Consider the following 15979-nt stretch of genomic DNA (forward strand, 5'->3'; position numbering starts at 1 on the left):
CCGCACTTCTTCCCTCAGCTGGATTCCAAATTCTCTCCATATTGGTACTTCCTCCAAAAGAATTTTCAGAAAATGAAGGTCTACACTTTTCTAGGAGAACATGTGGAGCAAGACTACAAAGTCATAGATTGAGGGAGTTCTGTACTCCCAGATCCTACACCCATCTAGCTTATCTCCATTAATTCCTTTACCTAAGCCCTACAGACCTAGTATCTCAATTAGATTCTTCCACCAGGGCTGTAGGTACTTGGGCTATGGACCTAACCAGAAGGCATCACTAGAATGCAGAACTCAACTGTGCAAATACCAATCAAGAGATTCACCTTAAAGGAATCACTAAAGTATAGGTGAACAAGGTGAGGAACCCAGTGCCCCAGAGATGAAGTCATAGTCATTTTGAAGAAGAGTGATAAAATCAGTTTCAACACAGAGACCACTTGGGTCAAGCAACTGGCCCATGGACATTTAGCCAAAGGTCCTTAAAAGACTCAAGTTTCAGAGGAAAGAGTACTGGACTTGGAGAGTTCAATCTGGTCTTATAGGACCTGAATTCAAATCCTAGCTCTACCTGTGTGATCCTGGACAAGACACTTAGCCTCTCCAGGTCTCACTTCTCTAATTTATAAAATGAGAATATTGGAGTAGAAAGTCTATACATGAGGGCATTGGACTAGATGGTTGAATTCAGCCTGAACCGGATTAAGATTTAATTGGGAAATATTTGACAAAATGAATTAAAATACAATAAAACCTAGCTAATGTTCATGTGGCTTTCTAAGCCAATATGTGTCTCTTCAGGGATCCTTTTGCAAGAGATAATGGTCCTCGTTTCTATTTGAGTTTGGAACCACTGTTCTAGAAAAATATTTATATTTCTTAGGAAATTTTCCAACAAGTTCCTTGGTGTATAATGTATACTACAAGAAAATTGATTTTTATTCTACATGCCATGCCATAATGATTGGTTTGTCCTTCATGAAGCACAGACATCAAGGGAGAATTGTTGTTCAGTCATGTCTAACTCTTTCTGACCTTGTATAGCATGACAAATCTGTCAATGAGGTTTTCTTAGCAAAGATACTCAGTGGATTAAGACAAACAGAGGTTGAGTAACTTGCCTAGGATCACGCACTCAATAAGTCTCTGAGGCTGGATTTGAACTCATGTCTCTCTGACTCTAGGCCCATATCTCTTTCCACTTCACTACCTATCAGTCTTTCAAAGAAGAATTAATCTAAATTAATAAAAATGTTTCTGGAAGGTTTGTGCAAACTACTGACCATAGGCAGAAGGTTTGTTTTGTATGCAACCTCCTACACTCAGATAAGAATGATTTTAACATAACAAAGTAAAGTTTTATTGTAGTCTTAAGTATAAAAACCATTCTTCTTTCACAGATCATTCAAAAGCAAATGTCAGGTTGGATTTGGCCCTCTGCAGTTGTTTACCCTGACATAGAGTACTGATTTTTATTTCCCACTATTCATGGTATTATCATTAATATCCAATGAAACCTCAAACATTGTGGCTGTTTTGTATAATAGAAACAATGTAAGTAGTTAAAATAACTAGTCTTTAGGATAATTGGTTTGTCCTCCATTATTAGTTGACAGACTAAATAGCAGGACTTTTTGTTGTTGCTGTTCTTAAGAAATAAGAAAGTCAAGGTACCTGTACCTGAAATTTCCAGGTGCACTTGCATTTTGGAGGATAATAACTTGGAAAATATGGACTTGAAATTTTCCCCTCAAACCCAATGCTCTCCTTGGCTAATATTGTGCTCCCGCACTCTGCCAAAAAAAAAATGCACAGAAATTAGAATTTTTTTAATAGAAACACACCACGACAAACATTTTTAAGCCCAAAGAATTTATCTCAGCACACGCAAATTTAATCAGTGCTGGCTTGAATTCTAATTTTGATTTTAAAAATAAGGACATAACATTTTGAGCCCAGAGTATCAATAATATTTTTTCACAGCTTATGAGAGCTGAAAGGAGTTTAGAGATTGTCTGTTCTAATATCCCCAATTTTGTTATTGCTGTTCAGTTGCTTCAGTCATATTTGATGCTTCACATCCCCATTTGGGTTTTCTTGGCAAAAATGCTGGAGTGGTTTGCTCTTGTTACAGATGAAAAAACAAAGGCAAATAGGGTTTAAGTGACTTGCCCAGGTTTACACAGCCAGGAAGTGTCTGAGGCTAGAACTGAACTCAGGAATATGAATCTTCTTGACCCAAGGCCCAGCACTCTACTACCCACTGTGCCACCTTACTGCTTTATCTTCAATTTACAGTTAAGGAAATGGATGTTTTGAAAAGAGGAAGTGACTTACCCAGAGTCACACAGTCAATTAGTGGCAAGATTGAGATTCAAACTCAGATCTGCTGATTTCTACTCCAAGGTTCTTTTCACTATAACATGCTATCTTTCTTCTAAGCAGCTATTCTCAATTTGTGGCACTGAGCACATCAATGACCTCAGGCATACCTGTCCTGTTGGCACATTGGACAAAAATACATTTCAAAAGTTTGTAGTCAAATTTTGGGGAAAATTTTCTTTGTTGTTCACTTAAATCACATGGAGTTTTAAAATTAATTCTATTATGATATATTAAGGTTCAAATATATAATGGAATAATGACTATGGTTTAGGAGCAGTATATAAGGAAAAAGCATTGGAGAGGTCAAGAAAATTGAATTCTAGTGCCAGAACTTCCACCAACCAGCTGTGTAATGTCGAACAAGGAATTATATTTCTCTAGGTGTTATTTTTTCATCTGAAAAAATAAGGAATTTGGGTGATATGCTTTCTAACTTTCTATAAGGAATTAATTTTTAATATATTTTCTCAAATACATATAATAAATATCTCTTTGGGCTATTAAGTCAGATCCATGGAGCAACCAGCCCAATATTATGGCCCTTCAATGACAGCTAGTCATTAGAGGGGCTAGAGTGATAGGACTAGAATCAGGAAAATCTATCTTCCTGATTTAAAACCTAGCTTCAGACACTTACTAGCTGTGTGACTCAAAGCAAATCCTTTAACACTGTTTGCCTCAGTTTCCTCATCTGTAAAATGAGTTAGAAAATGACAAACTACTCCAGTATATTTACCAAAAAACCCCTCTAAAATGGGGTCACAATGAGTTGGACACACCTTCTCTCTTTTTTTTTTTAACTCATACCTTTTGTCTTAGAACCAATACTATGTATTGGTTGGAAGGCAGAGAAGTGGTAAGGACTAGACAATGAAGGTTAAGTGACTTGCCCAGGGTCACTCAGCTAAGAAGTGTCTGAGGCCAATTTTGAACATAGGAACTCCTGTCTCCAGGTCTGCTGCTTTATCCACTGAACCACCTAGCTGCCCCATGGACACATCTTATTCAAAATATTCACCATTTGGGACTGCCAAGGGAAGTCTAAAGCAGAAGGAAGAAATAACCTTGGTATACAAGATGGTATGAAGATGCAGGCATGATAGACCCATCATTTATTAACAGATTCCATGCCCTATTAATAAATGATGTTATTCTGGGTGGCGAGGGGTGGGGAGGACACAACTGAAATGACTGATGAATAACAACATAGTGACAGCAAGTGGATGCTTTGTAATATATCCAGAACCTTATCTAAGAAAGGTGAAGATGTACCTCTAAGGCATAACTTGTCATGGAAGTACTAACCATAATTTATCTCAAAAGTCTTTGAAATCATTGAGCTTCCCAGAATTATTGCCTGATATTTAAGGTCAAGATTCTTTTATTTAAGCAAAAACTATTTTTACACAAGTTTCAAGTTGTGCCCCCACAAGGTCATTGATGATGTCCTAGACATAATTTTCTTATTTGTAAATATTGATCATATTTTCCTTCATCCTTCATCTTTTTAAGACTAATGAATTCTTAATCAAGTCACCATTTTAGAAAAGTTTGTAGCAGACTCTTGGCTTAATCTTCTGAAGTCCTTCCTCAGAAACTCATCTATAGATTATTTAGAGAAATTAAAGAAAAAGACTCCATATCATAAGAGTTTATGCTTAGTTTAGAAAATTCCATTAAACAGCTTATTGATACATCAGAGAGAATTTCCTAAAAATCTGTTTATTTTAATTATATTTATAACTTTGACTTTTTTCACCAAAAAAGTTAAACATTAAAAAATAAAGATGCTTGTTTTGTGAGAATTAAATGTTCTCTTTGTTGGAATATATACTTATATATTTATATCTATATATGTAGCCATACATACCTATATCTATATATAATTTGTTGTTTAGTTGTTTCAGTTGTGTCTAGCTCTTTGGTACCCATTTCAAGTTTTCTTGGCAAAGATAATGGAGTTATTTGCCATTTTCTTCTCCAGCTCATTTTACAAATTAGAATCTGAGGTAAACAAGGTTAAGGGATTTACCCAGGGTCACATAGCTAATAAGTGTCTGGGACCAGATTTGAAATCAGGAAAATAAGTCTTCCTGACTTCAGGCCTTCAGGCCTGGCACTCTACCAACTGTACCTCCTGGCTAATTTTATATATATATATATATATATATATATATATATATATATACATATATATATGTATGTGTATATATATGTGTACATATATGTATGTGTATATGTATATACATGCATGCATATATCCAACATATACAGGCTCATTCTGGTTTTTAAAAAAACTATGAAAATATTCCTCATTTTTGATACAGCCGTTGTTCATGTAGATAATAGAAAAATACTCTGAATCAATCTTTTCTATGCACCATTTCAATGAAGAAATGGGCCTAATTCATTGAAGCAAGTGGGAACAAGAATGAGCTAGTAACCTGTTTCAATTCACTCCATATTTTACCTGTCCCAGGAGGATTCTGTAAGTGTCTACATGCATTTTACCCAATGTGTTTTAGAAATATGATTAAAGGGACTGGCATCCATAGTTAAACACTGCTTTGTTACACCTGGTTATACAAAGTTTTCTATAGATTGGACTGATCTGGAAGCAGACATAATGATTGGTAGTGACAAATGATTCAGGAAAGTTCAATGATCACTTTTATACTTGCGTGTAATAATGTAGGAAAATGGTATTAAAAAACAAAATAGTACCCTGCTCCTCTCCACCCCCAACTAGGAATACATTAACATAGCTCCCCCCCCCCCATTTGAGAGCTTCATTTGAATACAGGGATTGTACTTCTAATTTCCCCAATAGTGCAAAGAACCTGATGAGGATATTCTTTTTTCTTTTTCTTTTTTTTAAAAAACCCTTACCTTCCATCTTAGAATGATTACTGTATGCTGGTTCTAAAGTGGAAGAGTGGTAAGGGCTATGCAATGGGGGTTAAGTGACTTGCCCAGGGTCACACAGCTATGAAGAATTTGGAGTTGAACCCAGAACTTCCTATCTCTGGATCTGGCTTTCAATCCACTGAGCCACCTAGCTGCCCTCAGAGAGTCTTTTTTCTAATGCAAGTGGGCATTTTATCTGCAATTTTGAAAGATGCCTAAACCATTTAAAGTCACTGATAAACTTGCCTAGAGTCACATCATCAGTACATATGGGAGACAGAATGAATACTCAGGTCTTTCATTTCCAGGAAAGCTCTCTATGCAACACACCAACTTGCTTGTCTTATTCATGCATTTATATGCATGCATTTGTATTTATTGTGCACACACATATGCATATTTGCATCACACATTTTCATTTTTAATTTATTTGTATTTTTAATGTATCCCTTCATTTTATTTCATTTTATTTTTTACCAATTACATGTCATAGCAAATTTCCCCACATGTTTTCTGAAGTTGTATAATCCAAATTATCTCCCTCTTCTTCCCTCCCACCCCTCATGGAGCTGACAAGCAATTTAATCTGGATTGTATGTATACATATATATATATATGTATATATATATATATATATATATTATGTGAGTCTCATTTTTGAACATTTCCTAAGAGACTTACTTTCTTCTGGAATGACCTCAAAATATCCCCGAATTCCTGACAACTTCCGAACACGTGGTGATTTAAAGGTTACCAACATGAGATTGTTTGTGGAAACAAATGACATTAAGGATCTGGTAGGTTCACAAATCCTGAAACCAGATACAGAATAGACATGAAAAATGGACTATTGAATGAATGAGGTTTAAAAAAAAAAACAACACTCATATAAAAACTATCCCAAAAGCTTAAATAAACTTTTGACTTTTGAGACACACTGTATAAATTCTGTCATCTTTAAAATGGATATACTAGTTAACCTGCCTTACTTTTCTCATAAGGTTGCTATGAAAATTAAATAAAATGATGCTTTGCAAATTGTAAAGTGTTCTACAGATATAATGAATAAAATGATCATTATTTATATTTCATCAGTACTGTTAGAGTAATAGATTGCATTTGTGTTTGTGTAAAATATTGCTATACTAAATGCCAAGTCTTCTTAAATAAACATATGAAATGACTTTAACAAAACAAGCACCTTTATTTTTGCAAATGGATATGAAATTATCATTACTTCTATTACCATAAATTTTTTCTACTTTAAAAATAACTGAGTTGCCTTCATTTTTGAATTCAGGCTTGCAGTAACTAACTCCAGAAATTAAAAAAATATATATTCCTTGTTGCTATGCATATTCACTCAGAAATTGGCATCCTCTATCAGGTATATGAAATAAAAAATGAGTCCCACATTGATTGGAAAATTGGATTAGGTGGTCTTGAAAATTCTTCCAAGTTTATGACTACACAAAGATAGACCTGTCCTTTGACCCAACATCAACAATCTCTATAAATATATATGTACATACATATACAGTTTAATATTGTAGTTATTTAATATTTGGTATTCCAAAATATTGCAAAATGATTTTTAATTCATTTTCAACTCTGGGTTCATTATTTCTGTTTTCATTTTGCTAATTCAAATCCAAGGAGATTTTTCTTAGTCCCTTTCCCCATAGGTTCTTCTTCTTTTTTTTTAAACCCTTACCTTCCATTTTGGAGTCAATACTGTGTATTGCCTCCAAGGCAGAAGAGTGGTAAGGGCTAGGCAATGGGGGTCAAGTGACTTGCCCAGGGTCACATAGCTGGGATGTGTCTGAGGTCAGATTTGAAAATAGGATCTCTTGTCTCTAGGCTTGGCTCTCAGTCCACTGAGCTACCCAGCTGCCCCCTCCCCACAGGTTCTTAAATTGACCTGAATACCTAAACCAGATTTAACCTCTCTAATTCTACCTTTGTCCAGTCCTACATCCTGAAAGGATATAAGTTATTTCAACCTCAGAAAGATGGGGTGGTTAATTACATGTACCATCTGGTCCACTAACCTTATGTTTTCTAGAAGGAATTTTGTTGGACTATGAGGTATCAGGTGCCTGAAAACCTTCTGTTTCCTATAAGGAATTTTGAGGACTATGAAGTCACCCATCCATTGGATACACCTGGGAATTGTAACCTACTGTACAGATTTTGCAATTATATTGTAATCAGTCCATCATAATGAATTCATTATGAAGATACCTTGGGTTACAGGAAAAACTTTATCTAGATTCAAACTAAAGAATACAAAAAGACAAGAAAAACTGTTGAATTTCTCTGTGGCCCTACACTTAGCATGATGTCTGGACAAAATAATCTTTTAATAATTGCTTGTTGACTTGACTTGATTGCCACTATGGCAATTTGTAGCATAATTCTTGGGAATACCTCACAAACACTGTCAGGAAAAACTGGCATTTTCTCTGACTGATGCCCACTAATGGCATTTATGAATCAATCAAAGTGGACAAAGCATGAGAATCAGAGCTAGGAATACCTGGATTCAGATTTTGCCATTGGCACTGACTAGCTGTGTGACACTGCACAAGTCATTTTACTTGTCACTGCCTTAGTTTTTGCATCTGCCCAATAGGCACAACAATACTTGTATCACCTCACAGGGTTTTTAAGAACATCAAATGAGAAAATGTACATAAAACACTTTACAGTTTTTCAAGTACCATATAAATGTCAGAAAGGTAAGTGAATTAGAAGACTGGGTTTAAATTTTTTCACTGGCACTCACTAGGTATAAGACACTGTGCAAGTTATTTAATCTGTCTGAGCCACAGTTTTCTCATCTGTGAAAGGGGTCAATAATACCTATTGTGCCATCTCACAAGGCTGTTGTGAGTACCAAATTAGATATAGGCAAAGCATGTTGAAAATTTCCAAGCACTGTTTAAATGACAGGGAGGCATTTGCAGAGTGGCTAAAAGGAATGACCTCAGAGTCAGAAGACCTGGGTTCTAATCCCTCTTGGACAATTACTCAATGCATGTCACTTGACATCTCAAATGGCCCAGAAAGTCTAAGACTAATGATAGAACAAGGGCCAATTTACTTTGGTAGAGGAAGTTTGTTCACCTGGAATATCCTCCTACCAATAAAATCACAGATCTAGACATGAATATCAGTAATAATAACAGTGATCATATTGGCATTGGATAAAAATATCTGAAGAGATTTAATAAATAATAAAACAAGGGACACCTTGTGAAAACATCTGTTAAATCAACAAATGTACCTCCAAACTGTGTCCATACCGGTATAAGATTGTACTCTTGATAGGCATGAGGGAGTCATAGATGGTCAAGGAATCAGTGATGCAGTTGTCAGCTTCGAGTTGTAGGGACACAATAGAGAGTCGAATGAGATAGCCTACCGAGGCAGTCAGTTTGAAGTGGCACATGAGGTGTCCCGAGGTAGCAGAAATCTCCAGAGGAAAGTGCTGAAAGGGATGATCTGCATATAAGTCATGAGCACAGCCTTTATCTGTGAAAACAGTATAGTTTACTTTAATGTCAAAAAGTGAATTTCCTAGTGGCCTGTGAAGAGAATGAGTCAGTAGCAAAAGAGATTATTATTAGGGAAGGGAAGGATGTAGCAAAAAGGAGAGTGAAATCAAGTATGAAACCATTTACCTATTCCAATGGCTGAAGAGTAGTCTGACCTGAGCCCAGCTACAGCAAGAAAACAAACAGAAAACAGTCCTTTAGAGTCAGTTTTACCAATTGGGGTTGATTTAATCAAGGGAAAAAGCATTCTAGTTCTTTCTTCCTTTCTTTCTTTTTAAACCCTTACCTTCTGTCTTGCAATCAATACTGTGTATGGGCTCTAAGGCAGAAGAGTAGTAAGGGTAGGTAATGGGGGTCAAGTGACTTGCCCAAGGTCACACAGCTGGGAAGTGTCTGAGGCCAGATTTGAACCTAGGACTTCCCATCTCTAGGCTTAGCTCTCAATCCACTGAGCTACCCAGCTGCCCCCCTCTAGTTCTTTCTAAAGAGGAGTACCAACAGGGAGCAGCTGAGTGGCTCGGTGGATTGAAAACCAGCCCTAGAGATTGGTCCTGGATTAAAATATAACCTCAGGCACTTCCTAGCTGTGTGACCCTGGGCAAGTCACTTAACCCCCATTGCCTAGCCCTTACCACTCTTCTGCCTTGGAACCAATGCACAGTATTGATTTTAAGAGGGAAGGTAAGGGTTAAAAAAAAAGAAGTGCAACAAATATGGTAATCAAAGATAATGCAATAACCAATTCTGTCCTGTATAAATGCTTACAAATTGAGTTTAAGAACTTTCCACTGTAGATTTTCATCCCCAAATCATTAGTAAATGGAGTGTGCATGTTTCTATGGAAATCAAACCACTCTCATGAAGGAGTCTGTAATGTAACAGAGATGCTTTATCAAATTGATAATGACATTTGGGTGTATGGTGGAAGAGAACAGGAAGACTTGGTAATATTAAATAATTCTGCTTGTTTTTAGATGTTGTCCTTTCTCCAGGATTTTCAGATTGTCCTTTAAAGTCAATGTCCCAGTGCAGCTAGTTGGCTCAGTGGATTGAGAGCCAGGCTTAGAGACAGGAGGTCTTGGGTTCAAATCTGGCTTCAGACACCTCCTAGTTGTGTGACCCTGGGCAAGTCACTTAACCCCCATTGCCTAACCCTTACCTCTCTTCTGACTTGGAAAAAATACCCATATTGATTCTAAGATAGAAGATAAGGGTTACAAAAATAAACTTAAAAAATAAAGTGAATGGCCCAGGGATAGGTAGGTAGCACAGTAGATAGAGGGCCAGGCTTGGAGTTGGAAGGACCTGGTTTTAAGTTTGGCCTCAGACAGTTTCTTGCTGTGTGATCCTGAGAAAGTCACTTAATCCTATTTGCCTAGTTATTGCCCTTCTGTTTTGGAGCTATTACTAAGACAAAAAGTAAGGGTTGAAAAAATAAATAAAGTGAATGGCCTAAGATAACATGGAGGCATAATGAATAGAGGAAGAAGCAAAATACCTTTCAGTAGATAAGATGTTGGTCTTGGATGCCCATGTTTGAACACTGTCCAATCAATGTGATTCAGTTACTACATGTATTTAGGCATCTTGCCTCACCAGTCTATGCCCCATTTCCTTATCTGACCCTTTTTTCATTGAAAGCAAGAAATATTAAGTTCACTAAGATGTTGTCATAGCCTACAGCAAACAACAAAGCTTAAAGGAGAAGGACACACCATTTAGTACCACAGAATCCATGTCAACAGCCAAGCCCTGCAAGCTCCCCACAGAGGTCCGGTTCACAATGCTTGTCTGAATGGAGTCCTTCAAGATGGCTGCTACACATTCTTCACAGAAGACCTTGGCATGTGGGACCACAAACACAAGCCAAAAGTGGACAAGGAGGCCACCCTCATTATTGTTGCTGAAGCAAAGAAAGGAAGATGGTCAGGGAAATCCCTTGGGTGACAGCATTTCAGGGGAAGCTGGGCTTTACGTTAATAGTCTCCAGACACAAATATGAGAATTCTCTTAAAACAGGACTAGGTTGCCAAAAGATTGTAAAACAACAAAAAAATTCTTGCTTGTGCATTATGCCTTCTGTGCATAGGGGTTAGGGGTGAGTGAGGAGGGCACTATGGTATTTTCACAGATGGTGACTATGTTGATAACCAGGTGAATAAGATCAGAGGAGCTGAAGGGACTTTAGGGACTATTGAATCAAATCTCCTCATTTTTTTTGTTACATTCAGTCATATCCAGCTCTTCACAACCTCACGTTGTAGCTACCTATGGAGTTTTCTTGGCAAGGATACTGGAATGGTTTGCTCTTTCCTTCTGTAGTGGATTCTTTTATCCTTCTTATTTTTAATTGAGGAAATAGAGGCTGAAAAAAGTGACTTGTCTAGAATCACTAAGTGATTTTGTGTCTAATACAAGATTCAAACTAGAGTTTCCCTAAATCCAAGTATGGCATGTGTATTAAGCACCTACTACATTCAGGAAATGATATTAGGAAATGGAAAGTACAAAGAAAAAGCTAAATAATCTCTCCTCAAGGAGCCAGTATTCTCTGAAGGGAAATACAATATATACTTAGCTAAATGAAAATGAGAGAGAGACACACACACAGAGACAGACAGAGACAGAGACAAAGAAAGAGAGAGAGACAGAGAGATAGAGAGAGAAGAGGGAGAGGCAAAGTGAGGGGGGAGAGAGAGAGAGAGAGAGAGAGAGAGAGAGAGAGAGAGAGAGAAGAAAGAAATGGAGATAGAAGAGATAGAAACAGAGAGGAGAGAAAGAGAGAAGGTGGGAACAGTTTCTAGTAGAAAAGCTTTATGTCATATGTGGCATGTGACCTGTGCTTTGAAGGAAGTTAGGGATATTACAAGGTGGAAGTGAAGAGGCTATTCATTTCAGACATAAAGTACTACTTGTTTAAGGGAAAGGAGATCAGAAATTGAATACTCCATGTGGGAAACAACTAAGAGAGCAATCTGACTGAAGTGCAGTTTATGAAGGGGAGGGATATGAAATAAAACTAGAAAGGCAAGTAGAGGTTAAGAGCAGTTGATAAGCAGGAAATAGTTGATAGAGAACCAAACTTTGGCCAGAGAAAGGCACTGGAGTCTTGACTACTCTAGACATATACCAAAACAAAGGCACTCCAAATATGTTAACGCCAGTTCATAATGCAACCTCACCATTCATGTAGCTTTAGGGAAATTGGGTTACCACAACAAGGTGAGACACATCAAGGCACAAAGAACCTATAAAAGATGCAAACTATGACCAACTTTCGACATTACCTGACATCTGCAACCACAGCCTTCTTGTAAAATTTGGAAAATGCAGATGTTGTATATACTAGGTTCATCTGAAAAAGAAAAGTTGGGATTCCGGATTAGGTAGATTCATGTTGGATTATAATTGATGAGCACAGTTTTTTAAGTTTGGTTGCCTATTTTGTTGTTTAGCTGTCTTCTGTTGTCTCTGATTCTTCGTGACTCCATTTGGGTTTTTCTTGACAAGGATACTGGATTGGTTTGCCATTTCCTTCTCTAGCTCATTTAACAGATGAGGAAACTGAGACCAACAGGGTTGAGTGACTTGCCCAGGGTCACACAGCTAGCAAATGTCTGAGGCTTGATTTGAACTCAGTTATTTCTAATTCAAGGCCTAGCTCTCTGTCCATTCTGCCACCTAGCTGCTCTGCTGGTGCTTGCCTGGTTTAAAAGAAAAATCACTCAGTGAACAAGTATTCACTTGGGTCTGGATTTTGTATGTTCAGTCAAAAGGATTTGCTTGTATGTGACAAATGCACCAGAATGTCTTTTCATTCATTCATTCATTTATTCATCCTTTGGCTTATTCAATTAGTCAATAAATATCTATGGAATATCTATTACATGCATGAAAGTTATATAGCTAGATTCTTCCCTCCTTCACTATATATTTCACAGGTGGTGGGAAAGCTAATGTATATGATCTAAAACATACTGAGGTGCTTGAAGAAAGGCCTTATGAAACCAATCATTTCTTTATAAATATCTTCAAACTGCTCTGAGTCAAACACCCTGAATCCTAGAGCTTCTCGGCTTCTTTCATTTGCCACTGATCAGTACCAGTGCTTGATAAAGGACAAATACACAGTCACTTCTCATATTTCACCCAGATTAAATTTCTCTACATGTGACACAAGGTACACTTGTATAAATAGCCTCTTCACAAGGCCACCTTATTTCATAATGTTTCAGGGTTGGCAAGACAATCAGTCATTGAGGAGAGGTTCTCAGGGAGGAAAAAAAAAAGCCAAACAGAAGGGGAAGAGAAGAAAATAGCCCTATAAAATACCTTCTTTTCTAGGTAGCTAGGAGGCACAGTATTTAGAGTAATGAGTTCAAATCTGACCTTAGACACTTACTAACTGTGTGATCCTGGGCAAGTCACTTAATGCTGATTGCCCTCAGTTTCTTCATCTGTAAAATGAACCAGAGAAGGAAATGGTAAACCACTCCAGTATCTTCACCAAGAAAACCCTGAATGGGATCATGAAGAGTCAGTTATAACTGAAATGATGGAACAACAAAAAAAATGCTTACTATGTATGGGTCAGACATCTTGCTAAGTGCTTTTTAAAATAAATTTTTATCTCGTTTGATGCTCACAACAACATTCTTTGAGATAGATGCTAACAGAGGGTAAGGAATTTGTCTAGAGCAGACAGCTAATAAGTGTCTGAGTTCAAATTTGAATTTAGGCTTTCCTGGCTCCAGGCCCAATACTCTATCCACTGGGGACTAGTTCCCTTTAAGAAGAGATCAGCTGAAGAGAAGAACAGCTACTATGTACCAGAGTTCTGTGTGCCACTATTTCATCTTTCCAGATTTTACAATTATTTATATTTTCATTGGTCCCCAACCCATCCCACTCTATACTTGGGATACTGATATGGCAACAGTCTAGCAACTCTGTGAGACTCTTACCCCATCTTTTCCAGAAATGTTCCAGCCAGCAGGGAGACAGACAGACAAACAGATAGAGACAGAGGGAGGGAGAGAGAGAGAGAGAGAGAGAGAGAGAGAATAATCAGCCACCCCCTTCCACAGGATGATAACCTTTTATCTCTTTAAGGGCTCCTGATCAAACATTTCTTCTGCAACTTCTCTCCTTCCAAGGTTACTTTCTTCTGAGACGAATATGCCAAGTTCCATTAAACTACTGTCACAGTTCTTTTTAGCAACCTTCGTAGATTAAAGCAGTGGTGAAATGAAAGGTGCAAAGCCTATGATTTCCCTGGTAAAATGGTCATCCATGTTGTCAATGAGGATGACATTCCAATATTAACCAGTAGGTGGCAGGTAGCATCCATAGTTCAGACCCAAAAGGCCATCTGATATGTTATTAAAGGGAGACTGGTTGTCTACTCATTCTTCTGGCTACTAGAGATTTGACTTTAAGTTGCATTAAGTTACATGAAGAACTCCCACGGGAGAAAATCCCCTTGCTCATTGCAAATGAGCACTTTTTCTGCAACTTACTGTCTTGGAGACTTGCCTAGAGCACTAAGAAGTTAAGTGACTTTCCTGCAGTCACTTAGAAAGGATATGTGAGAAATAGGACTTCCTGACTTTGATACCAGCTCTTTGTCCAAAATGTCATGCTACTATTTTGCTATGAGCAACAAAGTTCATTTTATTATTACTACCTAAGAAGGTGGTTGGAAAAACCCACTTAAGAAATACTATGAGGGGTAGCTATGTAGTTCAGTGGATTGAGAGCCAGGCCTAGAGACAGGAGGTCCAAGGTTTAAATCTGGCCTCAGATACTTCCTAGCTGTGTGACCCTGGGCAAGTCACTTAACCTCCATTGCCTAGCTCTTATTGCTCTTCTGCTTTAGGACCATAAGGTTTAAAAAAAAAGAAAAAAAGGAACAATATAAATTTTTCCCCCAAATTTAAATCAGCTATGCCAATGGAATAACACACTTCTTACTGTTTGTGCATAGGGTCTTGGAAATGTGGAACATAAAACATAAAAGCTAGCCAGGATCTTTGATGCACTTTAAATTTCTCATTTATAGGTCATCAGAATAATCCAGTATAACAGAAAGATCACTAGTTATAGAGTCAGAATATCTGGATTCAAGTTCATACTATATAACCTAATGTGCAACTAAGTGGAGGCCACTTCCCCTTCTGAGGCATAACAATTTAAAAAAAATCCCTATATCACTTATCTCAGAGGATTATTGTGAGAAGAATATTTTTTAAACCACTAGCATTCCATATATGAGAGGCATCCATCCCATTGTTACTACTTTGATGTCCTGTTGTAATTTTATTCATCCTTTTACCTCATTTTGTACTTAGAGGAAGGGCTTATGTCAAACAAAAAGCATAGTTTTGAAGTAGAAAAGATGGAGATTTAAAGACAATGGCAGCCAAAGAGCACAAATATGCTATTTCAAAAACTTCTAGAATGCTTTACTGCCAACCTCAGTATCGGCAAGTAGTTTTGTGTTAACAGCCTGCTTTACTGGGAAGTGGAAAGTATATATGATACAAGGCACTACATTTCTGGACAAGGTATCTCATTTCTGTTCTGCAGCTGAGAGGCAGAAGAAGGAAGAACCAATGTGAAAAAAAGGGAGATTTTCCCTCGAAAGTAGAAATGGAGAAAGAACGGGACATGTGATAAATATTTATTGGTTTTAATTTTATCATTGCTTAAGGGTATTCAGAAGGTAAGTAACTGACAGTTTGCTGGATCTGAGAAGGAAAGGATGTGGCCAATAGTCAGAGACATAAGAGTGATACATCATCATTCAACTAATCAATAAATTAACAAGTGTTTATTAAGTGCCAACTCTATGCCAGACATTGTGCTCCCAGATAAAGTTTAGTTCATAGAAATAGGGGCAGAACACTAGATGATTGACAGCTATCTGGCCCAAGGCCCAGATTACTGACAGGTCCTAGATATCAACACCATTGCTAAGATAAGTAAATTGACTCCAGAGACTTAAGTAAAGTCACATACAAGTTCATGGCAAAGCTACAACTAGAAAGAAACCAAGTGTCCTTCCTTAGCATCCAATATTCTACTATATCTTATACATAATGCAATGTTTCTATCAGCTCCTATTACTC

General features: G+C 37.3%; 1 protein-coding gene across 1 annotated transcript in view; it reads right to left on the reverse strand.

Annotated features, from left to right (window-relative positions):
• Positions 1 to 15979, reverse strand: part of TMPRSS7 (transmembrane serine protease 7) — a 93808-nt gene that overhangs the window by 55805 nt on the left and 22024 nt on the right. Inside the window, exons 4-9 of the mRNA XM_044666785.1 lie at positions 12137 to 12204; positions 10565 to 10752; positions 8976 to 9014; positions 8598 to 8826; positions 5971 to 6101; positions 1678 to 1790 (exon numbers count right to left, since the gene is read on the reverse strand). Coding sequence (XP_044522720.1) covers positions 1678 to 1790; positions 5971 to 6101; positions 8598 to 8826; positions 8976 to 9014; positions 10565 to 10752; positions 12137 to 12204 — 768 coding nt within the window. The remainder of the gene's footprint in view (positions 1 to 1677; positions 1791 to 5970; positions 6102 to 8597; positions 8827 to 8975; positions 9015 to 10564; positions 10753 to 12136; positions 12205 to 15979) is intronic.

This window comes from Gracilinanus agilis, chromosome 3, assembly GCF_016433145.1.
Source record: "Gracilinanus agilis isolate LMUSP501 chromosome 3, AgileGrace, whole genome shotgun sequence".
In the NCBI taxonomy this organism is placed as follows: domain Eukaryota; kingdom Metazoa; phylum Chordata; class Mammalia; order Didelphimorphia; family Didelphidae; genus Gracilinanus; species Gracilinanus agilis.